The sequence below is a fragment of the Chenopodium album genome, chromosome 27 (genome assembly GCF_948465745.1).
Source record: "Chenopodium album chromosome 27, dcCheAlbu1.1, whole genome shotgun sequence".
In the NCBI taxonomy this organism is placed as follows: domain Eukaryota; kingdom Viridiplantae; phylum Streptophyta; class Magnoliopsida; order Caryophyllales; family Amaranthaceae; genus Chenopodium; species Chenopodium album.
The window spans coordinates 2,921,544-2,942,815 of record NC_137860.1 but is presented as its reverse complement, the minus strand read 5'-3'; the positions used below and the strand labels follow the sequence as shown (position 1 = coordinate 2,942,815).

At 34.3% G+C, this 21,272-nt stretch overlaps 3 protein-coding genes across 4 annotated transcripts; all 3 read left to right on the top strand.

Moving 5' to 3' along the window:
* Positions 1–1,820: 1,820 nt before the first annotated feature.
* On the top strand, positions 1,821–9,870 carry LOC145621515 (uncharacterized). 2 transcript variants are annotated; one of them, XM_081676247.1, is made up of 5 exons: positions 1,821–2,117; positions 2,626–2,757; positions 8,006–8,399; positions 8,823–8,938; positions 9,583–9,870. In XM_081676247.1, exons 3-5 carry the CDS (start codon positions 8,123–8,125, stop codon positions 9,841–9,843), a joined length of 654 nt encoding a protein of 217 aa, XP_081532373.1. In that variant the 5' UTR covers positions 1,821–2,117; positions 2,626–2,757; positions 8,006–8,122; the 3' UTR covers positions 9,844–9,870. The 2 variants fall into 2 exon arrangements, with proteins under 2 accessions (XP_081532373.1, XP_081532374.1); XM_081676248.1 differs by lacking the exon at positions 2,626–2,757.
* LOC145619019 (uncharacterized) lies at positions 2,993–3,526 on the top strand. Its single transcript, XM_081673621.1, has one exon. It carries the CDS (start codon positions 2,993–2,995, stop codon positions 3,524–3,526), a length of 534 nt encoding a protein of 177 aa, XP_081529747.1.
* Positions 9,871–11,541: 1,671 nt separating the features above from the next.
* On the top strand, positions 11,542–20,445 carry LOC145619018 (putative B3 domain-containing protein Os03g0621600). The gene is made up of 7 exons (XM_081673620.1): positions 11,542–11,643; positions 11,781–12,144; positions 12,475–12,596; positions 12,775–13,032; positions 18,925–19,267; positions 19,501–19,640; positions 20,188–20,445. Exons 1-7 carry the CDS (start codon positions 11,542–11,544, stop codon positions 20,443–20,445), a joined length of 1,587 nt encoding a protein of 528 aa, XP_081529746.1.
* The last annotated feature ends 827 nt before the right edge of the window (positions 20,446–21,272 follow it).

Genomic DNA, 21,272 nt, shown 5'->3' with positions numbered 1-21,272 from the left:
GAGCCTCAACCATTACTCTTTATTTCATTATTGTTAAAAAAAAAACACATTACAATGTATAATTTAGTTAAGAATCACTTAAGATGATTAAACGAAATGATAATATTAGGGACCTCTAATTAATTTTTCATATGGTGTAGTCATTGCCAATTCGTCACGTGAGAAGTCACTTGGAGCTTTTGGAAGTTCAACAAATTCACTTGAAGGCAACAGATCATGAGAAGAGCTACCCCGTAAGGTTAAATTTGTGCAATAAGAATAGTCAGGCGGCCGTCGGCTTTGGATGGAAAAAATTTGTGCTGAACAATGATTTGCAAGCAGGTGATGGTTGTGTATTTGAGCTGGTCTGCCCTCAAAGCAATTCCTACAAGGTTACCATCTTTCGTGTAACCCGATCCTAGATTATGTAGCTACATTCGTTAATAAGTGGTTTTTAAATTTACGTGAATGTTAATTAGTTTAGTTGGATAGATCGAACTTAGAGTATGACCAATGATGTGAAACCTTTGTACTTGGCCGCTTACCTTGTATTTTATTAATTAGTATGGATATGATTAGTACGTGTACGTATATGTAAGAAAGAAATGGTGAATTGATCTCTTTACTCACAATGGCTGAACAACCTTACTTTCAGTATAATTCAATACAACGAACATATTTCGTATTCCATATTGTTTAGGACAGTAGTGTTGTTTATTTCTATATACCTTCTATGGTCTAAAAATAAATTGCATATTGTCCATTTTATTTTTTCAAATAATTTCACTAGTATCCGATGTTAGCATAATTAAAACTTGATAAACTATTTGTATTTTAATTCATTTCTTAAAAGTTGAAATACAAACATAATGTTTTGCAAATTGCAAATCAAGTAACTACTCAAAAATTAAGTCGATCCACTAATTTATTTATTTATTTATTTTATTTTTTTTTAAAATCTCAAACTACATGACATGGTTTTTTTAGAGATAAAAAGAACACTATCTAAATTCATTCAACAACCCGGGATATTACCCGATTGAAGCATAATTGGATTTCTCTTTTTCTAATGATACTTATACAAATTAAATCATACTGCATTTTTATACTATGTGATACATGTGAATAATATTTGCGGCAGCATATATACGTCATCAGATCTTTAGCATTAAAAGTGCAACAATGCTATACATGCAAAGAGTACAAGCTAGATAGATGTTCAAGGAAATATAGAGGTACTCAAAAATAGTAATGTACGTATGCATGCATTAATAACCTAACTAATTAAGCCACCCACCCCCTACATTATCTACAACTTGTACTCAATGAAGTGCCAAAATGGATCGTAGTAAATGATTTTAGTACGTAAAAATATTAATGTCCAATGAATCATATATTCATATCGGATAAATAATTTATTATTCCCTCTGTCCCTATTTCTTTGCTCCATTTGACTAGGCACAGTCTCCAAGACATGTATTAAAATGTCTATATCTTTATTTTCATACACGTAAAAATTATAAAAATGTGATATTAATAAAATATACAACGAGACGAATCTAACAAGACCACTCATGAGTCATGACTAGCTAAATTATTTTTTTATATATTAACGGTAATTTGTGGTCAAAGCTTTCAAAGTTTGACCCCAAAAATAGCTATGGAGCAAAAATAAAGGGACGGAGGGAGTATTATCTGTCATACAAGGTCGGATGAGAGTGAGCGAAATGGGTTAACAAAATGCATATGTAATGTATCTCCCTATATAAACTTTCCAATAAGTGTCCCCAAAAAAAAAAAAAAAAAAAAACTTTACAATCTCTTAAAAATCATCACCTACTGCTGCCCGTTTATCCTACGGACCTACACCACACCTTACGATATTATACACCACACCTTCCCCTGCTTCCTTTACACCACAACACCAACTCTCCCTCGCACCAGCCCACTGCCCACGCAACACATAACAACCACCAAACTCCGTCACCCAAGCCACGCACCAAATAGTAGTCTAATGATGATTAAGAAAAGGCGAGCGATAGAAGAAGGTAACGCTGGGTGTGATTCAGAGAAACCAAACCACTATCATTTCTACAAGATATATCATTGTTTCTTCCCTTGCTCAAAAATCTAAGCTTGTAAGTATTATTTGTATCCATTTCTTTTACGGAGTAATATTCTTATTATTACATACATACATACAGTAGTATTAATTTTTGCTAGTACTTGTACAATTGAGTGTATAAAGTGATTTTTTTTTTCGTGGTTAAAAGATAGATTATTGCCATGTAATCAAGATTAAATCATAATTAAAGTGCTGTTATATTATGCGTATATTTCCTGCGTATATAATATGATTTTGTTGAAGATAGCTGCATGATACCAGCTGCCAGCTTAGCCTTACTGCAGCTAACAGAATAAAATTCTGTTATGAAGCCTTGTCCTAGTCAGCAGAGTTTGTTAGTGATCATAACAAAATTCTGTTATGATTAGAAACTCCTAGATTCTTTCCCTTGTTCTATATATAGTTGATTATGATGTCAGAATTGTGTATTCACAAATATTCTCATTTTACAATCAATAAAATCTCTCTCATTCTATTTAGCTCCTAGTTTTCTTCCTGATTTTCTCTCTGATTTTGATCAGAAATTCTTGCTGAAAACTTAGCTAAATTCCAGAAATTAACATGGTATCAGAGCTTCTGCGTTCGATTCTGCCTTGCTGAAGAATTTTTTTCTCTGATCTTCATTCTTCTGCTGTTCAGATACTGATCTTCAGGTGTGATTTGAAATTTCTTGTTGTTCTGCAATTGTTTCTGATTCTGCTGTGTTTCTGCTGATTCTGCTGGTTTTTCCTGATTGCTGAGACATTTTTTCTGCTGAATTCATTGATTGATTTCTGCCTGATCTAGCTGATTGTGAAATTTGTGGTTCGTTTTTTATTTGAGTTCATTCCTTGAGATTGTCTGTTATTGCTTGTTATTCTCTGAAATTCTCTCATATTCTCTCTGAAAATGGCTGGAAATTCTGAAAGAAATCCTGAAAGAATCTCCTTACCTTTGAATCAAGATCCTACTAGCAAGTTCTATATTCATCCATCTGATGCTAATTCTGCTCAATTAGTATCATTCAAATTCAAAGGTGACAATTATCATGACTGGAAGAGGTCAATGATGATTAATTTTTCAGCTAAAAACAAATTAGGTTTTGTTACTGGAACAATTCCTAAACCAAATGCTGAATCTGAACCTGAAGAATATGTTGCTTGGGAGAGGTGTAATGATCTGGTTATGTCCTGGATTTTGGTTAATCTAGATCCTGTTATTGCCAAAAGTGTTTTGTTCTTCAAGTCAGCTGAAGATGTTTGGAAGGACTTGGAAGAACGTTTTGGTTTTGCTTCAATGGCTCAAGTTTTCTCTCTAGAACAGAATCTTGCTCAGATTTCTCAAGGTACTCAATCAGTGTCTGAATTTTACACTGAAATCAAGACATTGTGGGATAGAATAAGTGATGCTCATCCTATTCCTTATTGTACTTGCAATAAGTGAACATGCAACCTGACACAAAAGATTTTTCAGAGAGAACAAGAGAAGTATCTACTGCAGTTTATGATGAAACTTACAGAACAATTTTCTACTATCAGAGGCAATGTTTTGATGATGTCTCCTTTACCTAAGGTTTCTGAAGCCTACAGAATTTTTGCTCAAGAAGAAAGACATAAAGAGCTTACACAACAGACTACTCAGACAGAATCATTGGCATTTGTTGCTGGTAGGAGATATAATGACAACCAAAACAGGAATTATAGGTCAACTGGTTACAATAACTTTCAGAAACAAGGAATGACTGGGAATAACAATTACTCCAATAGCAATTTCAGGCAACATTCTGGTACTAAGAGATTTGAAAGACCAGGATCTAAATTCTTTTGCACACATTGTCAAATACCTGGACATAGTGTTGAAAGGTGTTTCGAGCTGAATGGATATATCCACCAGGCTTCACTGGTTTCAAGGATAGAAAAGTAGCTGCAGTTGGTTTTGGTGATGCTGCTGAAGTTCATGATGATCAGCAAAGGATCAGTACTGAATCTCTTTCAGCAGAAGAATACAAGGCTTTTTTAAGCTTCATTGGCAAGAATAATGATGCTGAGAAGGTTGATACTAACCACACAGCTTTAATGACAGGTAATATATGCCTTATTTCCTGTTTTAATGCTAGTTGGTTATTAGATTCTGGAGCAACTGATCACATATGTTCTGATTTGAGCTGGTTTAAAGATTTTAAGCTGATAAACAACCCTAATTTTACTATTACTGTCCCTGATGGTAGAAAGGTGGTTGTTAAACATATTGGTTCAGTGATATTGAACAATAGCATTGTTCTGCATAATGTTCTTCATGTACCAGAATTCAAGTTCAACTTGATTTCTGTACACAAATTATGCAAGGATATGAACTGTAGAGTCTATTTTACTCATAATGAATGCTTCATTCAGGGTCATACTCAAGGAGAGACCTCGATGCTTCTTGGTAAATTGGAGAGTGGTTTATACAACATTGAAGACAAACATCCTAAAGTTCTGTCTAGTTCTAAGTGTTTTACTGCTGTTGATGATGCTAAGTTGTGGCATCTAAGATTAGGTCATATGTCTTTTTCTCAAATGAAGTTTGTTAATCCTAGTAGTGCTTACAATAAATGCTTGAGTGACACAATCTGTCAGATTTGTCCTGTAGCCAAGCAATCTAGGTTACCCTTTCCCACTAGTCAAATAAAGTCTGTGGCTCCCTTTGAGTTGATTCACCTTGATGTTTGGGGACCCTATAGTGTCACTACTTACTCTGGTTGTAATCAATTTCTCACTATAGTTAATGATTTTACCAGATTTACTTGGGTGCATTTGCTTAAAAGTAAATCAGATTCAGTTAAAGTTTTTTCTGATTTTTGCAATTATGTTAAGACTCAGTTTGACACCAAGATTTTGTCTGTAATATCTGACAATGCTTTAGAGTTAAAAGAAGGTGGAATGAAAGAGTTTTTTCTGTCTTAAGGGATCTTTCACTATACTAGTTGCCCTGATACACCACAACAAAATGGTGTTGTGGAGAGGAAGCACAAACACCTCTTAGAAACTGCTAGAGCCCTTTTGTTCCAATCTTATATTCCAGCTAAATTTTGGGGTGATTGTGTTATTTGTGCTGCTTATCTCATTAATAGAATGCCCTTACAAGCTATTCAGAATGAGATACCTTATGAGAAATTGTTTAAGAAGTCTGCTTCATTGGAACACTTGAGAGTTTTTGGCTATTTGTGTTATGTGAACACTTCTAGAGTTCACAGGGGAAAGCTTGATCCCAGGGAAACTTCTGGTGTTTTTCTTGGCTATTCTGTCAGTCAAAAAGGCTATAAGGTGTTGATTCTTGAGACTAATAAAGTCATCATCTCAAGAAATGTCACATTCCATGAAAGACATTTTCCTTTTCATATTTATAACAAAACCCAAACATCAAATCCACAACTCTTTCCTGAAATTTTTCTACCTGCTCAAACTCTTAATCATTTTCATGATGATTACTCTTCACATTTAGAGCAGTTCCTATCTTCCCAAATTCAATCAGATAACTCTCTTCCTGCAACTCCTCTCTTCTCTTCCCCTCACACATCATACTTTTCACCTCACTCTTCAGATTCTCCTTCTCATACAAATATTTCTGATGATCATCTTCCTTTAACCCCTATTTCTTCTTCTGTTCCACATTCTGATCCTATCCCTGATCAGCAACCACCAAGACAGACTGCCAGACCTCATAAGAAACCTTTTTGGCATGATGACTATGTTTGTAACACCAGTATTACAGATCACTGGTGCAATTTGGTCAGTTACACAGACTATTCTTCTGCTCATTTGGCTCTGCTTTCTCATATTACTCATATTCAAGAACCAACTTCCTATTCTGAGGCTGTTTCTGACAAACATTGGGTTGAAGCAATGGACAAAGAGATTGCAGCTTTACAAAAGAATGATACTTGGGAATTAGTTCATTTTCCTACAGGGAAGAAAGCCATAGGTTTCAAATGGGTTTATAAGATAAAACTGAACAAAGATGGGACTATTGAGAGATACAAGGCTAGGCTTGTTGGTAAGGGCTATAATCAGAAATATTTGATTGATTATGAGGAAACTTTTTCCCCAGTAGTGAAGATGGCAACTATAAGATGTTTAATTGCTCTTGCTGCAAGTAGACAGTGGTGTATCTTTCAATTGGATGTCAATAATGCATTCTTACATGGAGATTTGAAAGAAGAGGTGTTTATGAAAGTTCCAGATGGCATTCCCAACCCAGATAACAAAGTTTGCAGACTCAAAAAGGCTTTATATGGTCTAAAACAGGCTTCTAGGCAATGGTTTGCCAAGTTAGTTCATGAACTTACTCTCTTAGGTTTCACACAAGCTACCAATGATCAGAGTTTGTTCATTAAGAAAGTTGGGGATCATATTACACTTGCAGCAGTGTATGTTGATGATATCATCATCACTGGCAGTGATCAGGACACTATTGAGATGTTCAAGCAGCATCTTGATGCTAAGTTCAGTATCAAAGACTTGGGATTACTTACTTTCTTTCTGGGTATTGAAGTTGGGTATGTTCCTAAAGGCATAGTCTTAAGTCAACTCAAGTTTGTGAGGGAGTTACTTGCTGATCTTCCTTTTGATTTGTCAAGAAAGGCAACAACACCTTTACCTCAACATCTCAAGTTATCTGCAGATCTTGGTGATCCTATTTCTGATCCTGAGCTTTACAGATCTTTGGTTGGAAAGTTTAACTATCTTACCAACACAAGACCTGATCAATCTTATACAGTTCAGTGTCTAAGCCAGTTTTTGCAGCTTCCTAGGTCTTCTCACTTGACTGCTCTACATCACACTTTGAGATATTTGGCAAGTACTCGGAATCAGGGAATTTTATTAAAGGCTTATAATTCTTTGACTCTGCAAGCATTCTCTGATTCAGATTGGGGTGCCTGTTCTGATTCCAGAAAATCTGTCACTGGTTACATTTTGCTCTTTGGGGATTCTCCTATAAGCTGGAAATCTAAGAAACAAGGGACTGTTTCTAAGTCCTCAAGTGAATCAGAATATAGATCAATGGCTGCTGCTTCTTCAGAAGTTGTTTGGGCTGTCAGATTACTTGAGGAAATGGGTGTTACAGGTTTAAGTCCTGTCACTATTCATTGTGACAATCAGTCTGCATTGTATATTGCCAAAAATCCTGTGTTTCATGAGAGAACCAAGCACATCGAGATAGATTGTCACTTTACAAGGGAAAAGGTGCTTGAAGGTTTGATTCAATTAACTTATTTGCCTACAAGATCTCAGCTAGCTGATGTTTTTACTAAGGTCTTGCCAGCCTATCAGTTTAAGGAACTTTTATCCAAGCTGGGGTTAGTTGATCTTGAAGATCACCCACCTCCATCTTGAGGGAGGGGGGGGGGGTGTTGAAGATAGCTGCATGATACCAGCTGCCAGCTAACAGCTAACAGAATAAAATTCTGTTATGAAGCCTTGTCCTAGTCAGCAGAGTTTGTTAGTGATCATAACAAAATTCTGTTATGATTAGAAACTCCTAGATTCTTTCCCTTGTTCTATATATAGTTGATTATGATGTCAGAATTGTGTATTCACAAATATTCTCATTTTACAATCAATAAAATCTCTCTCATTCTATTTAGCTCCTAGTTTTCTTCCTGATTTTCTCTCTGATTTTGATCAGAAATTCTTGCTGAAAACTTAGCTAAATTCCAGAAATTAACAGATTTCTTTTGCCTTTTGGTTGATTTATTACACAATGTACTGAAATTAATCTATGTGGGTTACTAGTTTACTAAATTTTTGTACCTTTAAATCGAACATATGATTTAAATTAAATTAATGGTTGTAGATCGAATTTTTTAATTATGCAAGTTTAATTTTATCTGAACAAATTATTGAACATATATATGGTCATTTTGTATCACCCTTCTGGCAGAGGATTCCGGCGGAGTTTGTGAAGAAATATGGAGAACAATTAACTGATGAAATATTTTTGGACGTACCAAATTCTGAACAACCATGGAAAGTGGAATTACATAAAGAAAACAATGTTATGTCCTTAGGAAAAGGTTGGCAAGTTTTCATGGAGTTCTATGCCTTAGAATACGGCCATTTCTTAGTATTTAGATTTGACGCGGGTTTACAATCACATTTCCATGTCCTTATATTCGATAAGAGTGGTACGGAGATAGACTATCGTGTTCGAAGCTCCCGTGTTCCAAACAGAAGTACTAATAACAGCAGTAGACATCTTAAGAAGGAGGCCGATGATGAAATCTCACCAATGCTCAACACAATCGATGTTCGATTGAATTCTAGTGATGATGAAGGTATATTTAGTACGTATGCAATTAATCAAGCTTTTCCTTTAATTTATAGTGATTCAAATTAAATTACTAGTAGTTTCATGTTACTATTTTTGGCATGAATTGAGTATGATCAAGATTATGACAATGAAACTGTTAAATCCTAATTAATATAGAGTAAATAATTTATCACACATTTTTTAGTAAATTTGATACTTCACTATATTATATCTTTATGAAATATATGGAAATACGTAGTATTTGGATAAAGGTCAACTTGAATTCGGTTAAGGTCAAAATTGGGTTTAGTCAATGTCATCATCACTAATAATAATTCACTACAACTATTAGACATGCATGCATGCAATGTGATTTAAAGTGGGATTACGTGATAAATCAATTTATTTTTTCTTTGTACAATTAAAGAGGATGATGATGATGTTGCAGTGGACGAGCCCATGGAGCAGACAGATGTCGAAAGTAGACTCGTGGCTTACAAAACTAAAAATCCTCATTTCAAAGTTGTTATGCAACCTAGCTTTGTCTCTAATGGATTTCGATATGTAAGATCACACTTCTTCGATTATTCTATTACTCTTTATATTAAGAAAAAAAAAATATTATGCGTAGTATGTATAACTTATTGTTGAAACCCATTGTAGCCCACTTATGAGTGTCCCACATTGGAGAAAGAGGAGAGATGGTTTCACTTTATAAGGTAGAGGAGTACCTCCTACTATTGCCAATTGGTTTTAGTATGGAAGCTCCAAAGCCTTGTTTGTGGCCCAAACTCCCCTCCTCCTTGTTCGGGTTGCCCAGACCCATTTCAGATTGTTTCGAAATTTAACATGGTATCAGAGTCCGGGTTACGGGTCTCTTCTAAACTGGGTATTTAATCGCTACTGGATAAGGATTTACCTCGACAGGATGTCCAACCCCTAAGAGGATTATTGATCTGGCCTTATCCAGTTAGCTCTGAAGTTCTAAGGACACTCATAAGTGAGGGGGGTGTTGAAACCCATTGTGGCCCACTTATGAGTCTCTTCTAAAGCCTTGTTTGTGGCCCAAACTCCCCTCCTCCTTGTTCGGGTTGCCCAGGCCCATTTCAGATTGTTTTGAAATTTAACACTTATTAAGAATCATATATCATGATGATAATCTAAGGGATCGATCTCTAATTAATTTAATAAATTTTCATATGGTGTAGTCATTTCCAATTCGTCATGTGAGAAAACATTTGGGGCCTTTGGAAGTTCAACGAATACACTTGAAGGCAACAGATCATGAGAAGAGCTACCCCGTAAGGTTAAATTTGTACAATTACAGTCAAGCCTCCGCCGGTTTAGGATGGAAAAAATTTGTGCTTAACAATGGTTTGCAAGCAGGGGACGGTTGTGTGTTTGAGTTGGTCTGCCCTCAGACCAATGCCTACAAGGTTACAATCTTTCGTGTTGCGCCTACTGCATGAGAAGTACATACTTTGATTGTAGCTTAATTAACCAGCTATTTTCATTATTAAGTTTATGTGAAACTTAGTTTATTTGGATTGGATGAACTTAGAGTATGATTCTGTGACACCTTAAACCATAGGATTCGTATTTTGTATGGAAAATATAAGAGAATTTGGACTTGTATTAATGATCATATTATATAGTCCTATTATACATACTCCGTACTATTAATTAATGGTATTATAATTTTCCCAAATTTATTTAGGTAAACGTTACTATAAATTGGATAATGTGGTTAAATTACAAAAAAAAACCTGGTTCACCCATAGAGAATTTGTAGAAAATTTCGTCACAAATAATTATAAGACACCTATGCTATTACGCTAATTTAAGGATAGTAACCAAAGATCTAAATATTACATACTTTCTTTGTTCATTAAAATAATACTTCATACGTATTACTTTTTAAGCCGAAGTGTAAACTTTGTTGTGGGTAGGGGTGTATATAAACAAGACCGGACCTGAAAACCGACCTGATCCGGACCTGTTGGGACCTGGCCTGACCCGGACCTGTAGATTCAGGTCCGGTCCCGGTCCTTAAAATTCAAGGTTTCCGGTCCCGGTCCAGATCAGGTCCAAACCCGGGGTTTTCAGGTCTGGACCTGAAACCCGATAAAATTGTATTTTAGTATTAAAAAAAAAAATCTTTTTTTTCAAAAATCAAAACAACATATCAGTTTTCATTTCTAAACCCTAAATCCCTCACACACTTTCTCTCAGCCGACAACCACTCACCCACTCCCCTCCGACGACCACCAGTCCACCACTACCAGACACCGCCCACCAGCGGCGGCATCTCCCACCACCCTAAACCCCCCTTAGCCCTTACGCTGCACCAATTACCAAATTGAAAACCCTTCACGCTGCTAGCCGCCAACAGCGAAACCCCCCGCCTCCTGTACCTGCCCAGCAGCGCAAAACCCTCCTGCACACCGCTGCACCAGCCACCAGCACAAAACCCCCCTACACACCGCTGGCCGCGCTGCACCAACCACCAGCACGAAAACCTCCCAGACGCTGCACCACCAACCAGCGTGAGTGCGCGACACACCTGCTCGGCTGCTCCCTAAGCCACCAACCACCAGTCACCCTCACGAAATGACGCGACAACTGATAGTTCAACCACCGGCGTCAGTCGCGCAACAACCCTTGCTCCGGTCCATATACAAGTCTAGCAAGCTATTTAATTTTTTTTTTTTTTAAAACGAAAAGAATTCATGAATCAGGTCTGTTCAGGTCCAAACCCGGACTGACCTGATTTTTCAGGTCTGACCCGGAACCGGACCTGTTGATTCAGGTCCGTTCTCCGGTCCTCGAAATTCACTAATTCAGGTCCCGGTCCATTCAGGTCCGGGTCAGGTCCGGTCCAGTTTTGGACCGGTGTACAACCCTAGTTGTGGGTCGTGACAATAATTAAACTGTACTATATATACATACAATTGTAAGTAATAGGCTTGAATATCAATTTTAGCTAGTTTGCCATTAATTATGATGAACTTTTAGCTCATATTACTAGTACTAGTATTAATTTTTCCCACTGGCTTATCTTTAAATGAGTAGTACGTACAATTACATTACAATATTACTATATATATCTCTTATTCTCTTTGCAGTTGTACTTAGCTTCTCAAGACATACTTGATGAGTAGCCATATATGGCTAATATAATGAAGGTACATGAAGCTGGTAAAATACAAACATTTAAATCATATTTCTACAAAATCATGGTGGCTCCTTCTACTCAAAACCACAAGCTAGTAAGTAACTTTAATTTGTTTTGTCCTTATGCATACGTACGTAATTTGATACTTTGTTCGGAATAGTTGATACATGAATAATGTAATTTTTTTTATTTACAAACGTTAATAATGTAATTTGAACATGCATTTTACAGAGAATTCCCGAAACCTACGCGAAGAAATACGAAGAGCAATTAGTAAATGATTATGTGAAGCTTAGAGTTGCTGATGGTAGAGTTTGGAGAGTGGAGTTATTTAAAGAAAGTGGAGAAGTGTGGCTTACTAAAGGTTGGGAAAAAGTTGTGAAGTGTTATTCTCTGAAATATGGTAACTTACTCTTTTTTAAGTATGATGAAAGTGATTCAAAGTTTCATGTTACTATTTTTGGCATGAATGGTTGTGAAATTGAGTATGATCAAGTGTACTATAGTTATATCAAAGCTCAAGAAATCATTGAAATTTCGTCTCATGATGATGAGATGATTGTTCAAGATGATAATGACACTGCTATTTCACCAGGTATATATAAAAATTATTATGGTGCCTTTTATATATATACTAGAATTTTGCCTATATGAACTTAATTATCTGATCTTGTATGAAATTATTATTATACCTTAATGTAGTTGTAAATTATTATTAAATTTAATGGACTTAAATGATATTATTTTACTTTATTGTAGTTGTAATTTGCCAGTCACGTTTGAATTGAGTCATGTTAAATCTATTATTCTATTGATAAAAGTGATATAATAGAAAATCTTAATAAACATATAGGAAAAGATTGAAAAGTGTTATAAATAGGCTATTAATACATCTCCTTGCCTTTTTTTTAATCTTTATATGAAGAGGAAGTCGTTGCGGCTGGTGATAAGAAAAGTGCTATGGAAAGGCTTGAAGCCTTCAAATCTCAAAACCCTCATTTTAAAGTTATGATGCGTCCTAGCTATGTCTCCAAGTTATATCGAATGGTAAGAAAATTCTTACATACAACATAATTTCCAATTCGTTTTTATTTTTATCCATGAGATTGATTGGTCGGTTATATTTATTCTAGAATATGTCTATAATCGAGTAAAAATATTATTACCGTAACCTAATTTAATTTGTGTTGATCTAATCCAACATGTACATATGTGATACGTCTAGGCAATTCCAATGAGCTACCTCAGAAAACATTTATTAAAGGGTATGGAATCTAAAAATGAGAAGGAGTTAATCCTCCAAGGACCAGATGAGAAGAGCTACAACGTAAGATTAAATGTGTATAAGAAAAAGAGTCCTAGGGAAAATTCAATGGATGCAAAACTCCGGTTTGGGTGGCGAAATTTCGTGCATGGCAATAAGTTGAAGCTAGGAGAAGCTTGTGTTTTTGAGCTGGTGGACCGTCGTAGCAATACGTACAAGGTTACTGTCTTTCGAGCCGATTAGTAAGTAGCTAAGCTCAGCTTAACTATTTTGAAGGAAAAGCTCAGATTAACTAAATCCATAATCAAAAATAGTATGTTAGTTTAATGGTCTAATATGAACGTTGGTGTATTTTATTTTATTTTTATTTTACGTAGTATTTTATTTTATTTTATTTTTTTGTAAAAAAAGCGAACGGAGAGATGGATTTCTCTAACCTGGCCTTGTGGCCTAGCCTTTTAAATTTTAAGGTGCAATGGTGTTTTCATTCCCATTAATTACGGAGTACCTGTTTTTGTAAGAACATTACGAAGTATATTGATATGTATGATATCATTTAACTAATTAGCCTCTTTCTATGAAGTATTTTGAATAATGTAAATTTCTTCTCCTCATTGATCATTTCCAATTAAAAATTCATTTATCAGTTTAGATGTCATTACTCAAATCCATAAGCAACATAAAATGATGAAGTTGAGCCAACTTAGGGCCTGTTCACTTCGGCTTAATTTCAGTTCAGTTCAGTTCAGCTCAACTTCAATCAGTTCAGCTTAGTTCAGCTCCAATCAGTTCAGTTTAGTTCAGCTCCAATCAGTTCAGTTCAGTTCAGCTCCTAATTTCCTTCTCTCGTAAAATATTCATTTTAGCTCAGTTCAGTTCAGTTCAGCTCCAATCAGCTCAAGTCAGTAAATGTGAACAGACCCTTAGTCTTAATCGGTCAAAAGAGAATTGGTGTAATCCCCCGTATTTTTAAATATTTTATAAATGAAAATTTATTTTATTTATAATATTTATTTGTTATTTTTCATAATTTAATTTCAAAAGTTTCAAATTATTAATCTGGGTCGAAAATTATTTGAACAAATTATTTTATGCACCTTTATTCTACAATTTATGTCCAATCACACAAGCATAACCCATTTGTTTACTTAATCGACCCATTATTTTTATGAGGCCCAATCTTTCTTTTTACCCTACAATAATTCTCTCCTATAAATACCCCATGAATCTCCAAAATTTTCCCACACAAAAAGGTTAGTCTTATTTTCATCCTCTTTTGTTTCATTATTTTGCTTAATGTTAATTTAATTGTTTTGGGTTTTGATTTTAGTATAAAGATTATATTTTTAGTATCAAATTATATTTTAATGGTATAAAGATTATAAATTTCAGATTATATTTATGTTATAAATTTCATATTTTATGAATTATAAACCTAGGGTTTCAATTTATTGAAAATCATGATTTTAGGGTTTTTATGAACAATTGATTTAGGGCTTTTATAGTAATGATGTTTTGAAATTTTGGTGATTATAACTACTGATTAGTTTAACTTAATTCCAGATTATTTTGAACACATAGATTCGTGTTTTAATTTTTAGATTTTCGTTCGTTAATATTAATCCCGTTTTAATCCCGATCAGATTCTGAACTCATCCGATTTTGACAAAAAAGTAGTGTTTTCCATGTGGAAACAATGTTTTAAGAAAGACTCACTACCACCCTCTCGTGGCCAAATTCAGCCTCTAAATATGATTTTCGGGCAGTTTTTGATTTTAACGAAGTTTTTTTATACTTAAAATATTATCCTTGAGTTTGATTAATAAAATTAATTATGTTTAAAGTTAATTAAGCATAAATATATGTTTTTACTGAAGTTTTAAGTGTTGGAAATAGTTTCTAAGTACTACTTTTGATGTTTTATAAAGAGGGTTTAATCACCCATTAAAAAGGGAGATTTTTAGGGGTTTTTATATAATTTTCAGATTTTTATTAGACTTTGAACTTGCTGTAATTTCATGTATAAGAGTGTATTTTAAGGTTTTTATGAAGAAAAATTTAAAGAACTATATATAAGCCTTTAATTTTAACTAAAGGGAAGGTTTTAAAGTGTTGTTTGATTTGGATTTTGAAGGTTTTAAAGTAAGTTAGTATTGCTGTAAATTTGATTGATTGGGTATTGATTGAGATGTTATTATTTGGCTTAGGAGAGGAGTTTATTGAAGGTGATTTCTAGTTAGTAAAGTGGCATACTAATTCGTTTGCTCAAGGTATGTACAAGTTACGAAACCTTTCTTTTAGGTGCATGTTTAAGGACGACGGATCGAGAACTTAGTATCATGTATAGGGATGACTAAGTTAAATTGTTTGGTTATACATTGTGAATTTCGTATGACGTGCACTATTTTATATTGCAAGTATTATTTGTGCTCTGATTATGCAAGGTGCGCTTAGAGGCAAAGGTATATGATTGGTGTAATGATTAATTTATTACTCATTCATGATTATGCAAGCAGGATGAGTAAAGGAAGAATTTAAGTCTTCTAAGACGAGGTTGAGGTTTTGGGGTGCCTTATGCACTCAAGGTGTTTATACACCGAGGTAGTAAAGGAATAAATAATAAATGTTGCTTGCCACTAATAAATCAAGAATTGAAATTGAAAAGTTGTTTTACTTGATTGAATTGATATTGGATTGATTGTATTGTTATGCATATGAGTCACCACCAAGTCTAAACCTGTAAATCACGTAAAGTGCAAGATGGATGAGCAATAAAACTCTGGATTGGTGCACTTCTGGAGTAATGACAATCAGGGGGTGGGGTACATGGGGTATTAGCCGTGTACTTTTCTCGAGGTTGTCTGATCTACGAGTCTCTTATTTCAAATATTTTTCAAAACTAGGAGTTAGGTGAGATCTCATACTAACTACGGTCACGGAGTCGCGCCCGTGGTCGTTGGATGTTTATTGATGTTTCCGAAAGGAGGCATGGGGTTTTTCTTTTATTGATGTTCCAAATGGAGCATGGGTTGGACAACCTTGTCTATTGCGTAATCCAATGAATAAAAATAATGATTTACCTATTATTAATTAATGGAGTCTTAGTAATATAAATAGTTGAGTCGTGTGTTGAGTCTATAATTTAATGATGCATGATGATTGATTATTAGTAGCATGTTATGGATTTCTTAATTTATTTTGCAGCTTGTATGTACTCAGCTTTGCTGATTGCGTGCTTTGTGTGTCTTTCTTTGGTCATGGCCTTCGCCTTTCAATGACCCTGTGACGATCCAATTTTTACACTTGTAATATTGGGGAGCAGAATTACCACAGGTTCTTACACATGCAGCATTCATCAGGGTTGTGGGATCTTGAGTAGAGAGTTGGTTGTTTGCATTTTATTTCTTTTGCAAGTTTGAATTTATATTAATTCGATTTTATTCGACACTATTTCTTTTGGGTTTGAATTTATTTGAACATTGAATTTAATCACTTACTACTTTTATTGGGTTTTGAATAAGGGCCTTAATGGTTCCAAGTTGTATGACTTAATTTGGTTTCATTCGTTGGTTTTGAAACTTATTTATAACTGATTTAGTTTTTCCGCTGTTATTTTCTGATAAAGCCTTAACGTTTGAACACGTGGCGGTAGCACGCCAGTAATTCTCTTGAATATTGTTCAGGGTCCTCACAGGTTTAAAGAGAGAATTATTGGGGTGTTACAATTGGAATAATTGATTTTAGAGAATTGGAGAATGAGCTAATTATTATTGCTAATTTGTGTGGAATTTATTTCATTCATGGGCTCATGGCCCATATATAAAATACAAGTCAAATTATTACTTGATGTAGGAAATAGATTTTTAAGAGAAATTGTAAGAGAAAATCCAAGTTTCTCTTTGAAATAAATTTGTAAATGTATCAATCGTAATAAACAAAAAGGAACGTAATAACTAATAAGTTACAATAATTTTTAAGGCGAAATAAAAAAAACAATAGTCGTGTTTGGTGAATTGATTAAAACTAAAAAATAAAGCTGATTATGTTAGCTGATTTTGACTGACTGATTGTATTAATTGATTTGTTAGCTGTTTGTATAACAGTATTTGCTAAAAGTTGATAGCTTAAAGTTGTTTGAGTATGTAAAATGGCCAATAATTTGATTGTGGGATAGGTAGTTTAGGTATGATTTTAAATTAAATAGGGGTATAATTGTCATAATGTCATTTCACTATAAATTAATGAATAAGCTAATTGAAAAAGCTCTTTTAAATAGAGTTTATTTAGTAGAATAAGCTCTTTAAATAAGTTTTCCACCAAACTTCTTAAATTAGCTTATTTAATAGTCAATAAGCTAATATTAGGGCCCGTTCATATTTACTGAACTAAGCTGAACTGAACTGAATCGAACTGAACTGAACTGAGCTGAAATGAATATTTTATGAGAGAAGAAAATTAAGAGTTGAACTGAATTGAACTGATTGGAGCTGAATTGAATTGAAGTGAACTGAAATTAAGCTGAAGTGAACATGCCTTAGGGCCTGTTCACATTTACTAAACTGAGCTGAACTGAACTGATTGGAGCTGAGCTGAACTGAACTGAGCTGAAATGAATATTTTATGTGAGAGGGAAATTAAGAGCTGGACTGAACTGAACTGATTGGAGCTGAACTGAACTAACTGATTGGAGCTGAACTGAACTGAACTGAAATTAAGTAAATATGAACAGGCCCTTAGTCAAATAAGTTGTTTACCAAACAACCAATGACATGAATTATTTCTAGTATGAGTATGTGACTTAAGCAAGTTTCTTTATTAGTTTTATTACTTAAAAAAAAAAAAAAAAAAAAAAAAGAGACTTGGGGCAGTGCAACACTGCAACCGTCAAAAGTTCGAGCAACTATCTAGTCATTTCAATTAGCATTTATTAGCATTTTTTTTTTAAGGTTGTCCACCCGGTTTACCGGAGCTTAGCTCCGACTACATCCGGATTCGACTCGGGTAGCACACCTGGCTTATGGTGGGTGAGTCTCTCAACAAGAATTTCTGCGTACGGTGAGGCTCGAACCCGAGACCTCCCGGCCCTTAGTCAAATAAGTTGTTTACCAAACAGCCAATGACATGAATTATTTCTAGTATGAGTATGCGACTTAAGCAAGTTTCTTTATTAGTTTTATTACTTAAAAAAAAAAAAAAAAAGACTTGGGGCAGTGCAACACTGCAACCGTCAAAAGTTCGAGCAACTATCTAGTCATTTCAATTAGCATTTATTAGCATTTTTTTTTTAAGGTTGCCCACCCGGTTTACCGGAGCTTAGCTCCGACTACATCCGGATCCGACTCGGGTAGCACACCTGGCTTATGGTGGGTGAGTCTCTCAACAAGAATTTCTGCGTACGGTGAGGCTCGAACCCGATACCTCCCTTAAGCGACATCAAGTTGCTTACCACTTGAGCCAACTCTTGTTGGTGCATTTACTAGCATCATTTATCAATAACTTTATTAAATTTTACTTCAACTACCCTACAACTTAATTCAATTTCCAACTTAATAATACTGTGATATACAAGTACTACTTGCATTGTTTGGACTTTGGAGAACTGTAGTACATTTATTTGCTACGGAGTAGCTAATTGAATTGATTTTTCTGACAACGAATTGAACAGTCATTCCTCTGTTAAAAACTTAAGTTTAATAGAGGTGAGAAAATAAAGTGGATCAACTATATTTCCATAAACAACCCCTATCATTTTGTGGACTATGGGAACACATTTCTACAAAATCATGGTCTCCCCCTCAACTCAATCTCACACTCTAGTAAGTTTTTATTTTCATTTATGTACTCATAATCCTACTAGATTCTACTCGTGCTAATTTAAATCGTTAATGTACTATACTCAAATTTTTCGGGTTGTTTGTACAAACCTTTTAGAAAGAATTTTTTCACGTATACTTGTTTAGTTGTTTAACCGTGGCTTATGTATCTAAAAATTTGCTACTACATCGTATATATATGTTTTAACAAAATTCCTAACTTATCGCATGTGATATATGTACTGTTTATGTACTCTTGATCAATATTTATATTCGTTTTATTTTTCTTGGATGGCAGCGAATACCCGAAAAATATGTGAACAAATATAAAGAGGTGCAATTAGCAAAAGATTACGTGAACCTCAGAGTAGCCGATGGTAGAGTTTGGAGAATAGAGCTATTAAAACAATGTGACAAAGTATGGTTTAAGAAAGGTTGGGAAGTGTTTGTGAAGAGTTATTCTCTTAAACTTGGTGATTTCCTCCTATTTAGATATGATGAAGCCAATTTTGAGTTTTGTGTCAACATTTTCAATATGTCTTGTTGTGAAATCGACTATGATCAAGTGTTCCAAAATCGTTTTATTGACGTAGCTCAACAAGTCCAAGAAATTTCGTCTTGTGATAATGACATTTCACTTGGTATGATATATCTAACTAGATTATTTATTTATTCATTATTATGTCTACTACCTCAGTTAACTTTTAGTTGAAATTTGGAACATTTTATATTTCAAAAATATATAATATCCAAAGTTGCAACTAAAAGTTAACGGAGGTAGTATACAGTATTGATTATTGTATAACATAAACAAATTTAAATTAATTATCATAAATAATGTTGTCTTACGAAATTATTTGATATTTTTATGAAGAGGCCAAGGAAATTCATACTATTGATGAGACAGAGACAGAGACGACAAGTGTTATGCATAGCATTGAAGCCTTTGAATCTCAAAAGCCTCATTTCAAAGTTGTCATGCATCATAATAATATCTCTAACCAATATCGATTGGTAAGTGTAGCCTCGTTTTTTAAAGAGTAGTTCACTAGTGAACTAAGAAATTGAATTAGGGGGACAAACTATTTCTTCTCTTTGTCTTACTAGTGAATTAGCTCAGTATTTAGGGTCTGCTCATATTTATTAAACTGAGCTGAACTGAACTCAATGGAGCTGAACTGAACTGAATAGAGCTAAAATGAATAATATATGAGAGAAGGAAATTAGGTGCTGAACTGAACTGATTGGAGCTTAAATGAACTGAACTGACTGAAGCTGAACTGAATTGAATTGAATTCAATTTAGTTCAGTTCTTAATCTCCTTATCTTGTAAAATATTCATTTTAGCACTAATCAGTTCAGTTTAGCTCCAATCAGTTCAGTTCAATTTAGTTCAGTTCATTAAATATGAACAGACCCTTAGTCTTTCATCATTTAAAATACTCACAATTTTATTTTAATTTATTTTTATTTTTTTACCTAGTTGATAAACATAAATGAGATTAATTAAGTAAAAATCAAGATAAATCTTAACTTCAATTATTTTACAAAAATGGTGTAGTCGTTTCCAATCAACCATGTTAGAGCACATTTGACGCTTGCGAGCGAGAAGTTGAAGCTAATGTTGAAGAGATCAGTAGACGAGAAGTGCTACAATTTGAAGTTAAATGTGTATGCCAAAAATAATCTCGCACAAGTCGGCTCTGCTGGATGGCGCAATTTTGTATGTGACAATAAGTTGTGCGTAGGAGATGCTTGCGCATTTGAGCTGCTTGACCCTAAGACCGTTATGTACAAGGTTACAATCATTCGTAAGTAGATGAGTCAATTTGGATGATCGGATTGGGTTTGATGAGGTCAGGTCGGATTAATTTTTAAAGTTGAGTCATGCTAAATTATTAAGTCCACGCGAGCGAATTCAAATTTAAATCGGATATTTTCAGGTCGGGTCGGATGTGCTTTCGACACCTCTATTCGTAAGTTATGCATTACATACTCTCTACAAAGATGTGCCTGTACTAAATGGTGTAATTGTCCTACTATTATTTCATGTTCCTAAGTACTATTGTGCGAGTATTATGTGTTTAACATTAAAAGATAATGCTTTTAGTTTTATGATAAACCTTTACTTTGGGTAGCTATTTAATGGAGAATGATAAAAAGATACTCCGATCCGTACAAATTTTATATTATATTAAATCTGTAAAACTAGCAATAACGGGTAGCTTTTAGCTATTGGTAGTTGTTAAATGCTAACTAGTCCCGTTGTTCCACAAAGTTGTGCCTGTGTTCCTTACTTGGAGTCTCAAAAAAATTGTACTCCGTATAGATCTGTTTTTGGGTGTATTTATGGTCACCATAAGAGAGTGATTTGTATATAACAACCTCTCACTACTTCCAAGATCGAAACCTAACACTACAAGAATCAGGGTGATTTCTAACGGACAGATTTGAACGTTTAGTAATTGTATTTTTTTTTTTTTTTTTTTTGGAAGGCTCGTTTAGCAATTGTTAATAAAACGCTAATATGAATCCCAGTATCGCACTATTGTGTGAACCTTGCTAAAAAAAATGCCATAAATAATTAGTCCTAAAAAACGTTAAGAAAAAATACTTTACTTTTTAATCATACCTTAGAATAATCAT

Coding starts and splice junctions, on each gene's coding strand:
- LOC145619019 (XM_081673621.1), top strand. CDS start 2,993: ATGGCTGGAAATTCTGAAAGAAATCCTGAAAGAATCTCCTTACCTTTG.
- LOC145621515 (XM_081676248.1), top strand. CDS start 8,123: ATGTCCTTAGGAAAAGGTTGGCAAGTTTTCATGGAGTTCTATGCCTTA. Junction 8,400..8,822: donor GAATTCTAGTGATGATGAAG/GTATATTTAGTA, acceptor ATGATGTTGCAG/TGGACGAGCCCATGGAGCAG. Junction 8,939..9,582: donor TCTCTAATGGATTTCGATAT/GTAAGATCACAC, acceptor CATATGGTGTAG/TCATTTCCAATTCGTCATGT.
- LOC145619018 (XM_081673620.1), top strand. CDS start 11,542: ATGGCTAATATAATGAAGGTACATGAAGCTGGTAAAATACAAACATTT. Junction 12,597..12,774: donor TCTCCAAGTTATATCGAATG/GTAAGAAAATTC, acceptor TGATACGTCTAG/GCAATTCCAATGAGCTACCT. Junction 19,641..20,187: donor TCTCTAACCAATATCGATTG/GTAAGTGTAGCC, acceptor AAAATGGTGTAG/TCGTTTCCAATCAACCATGT.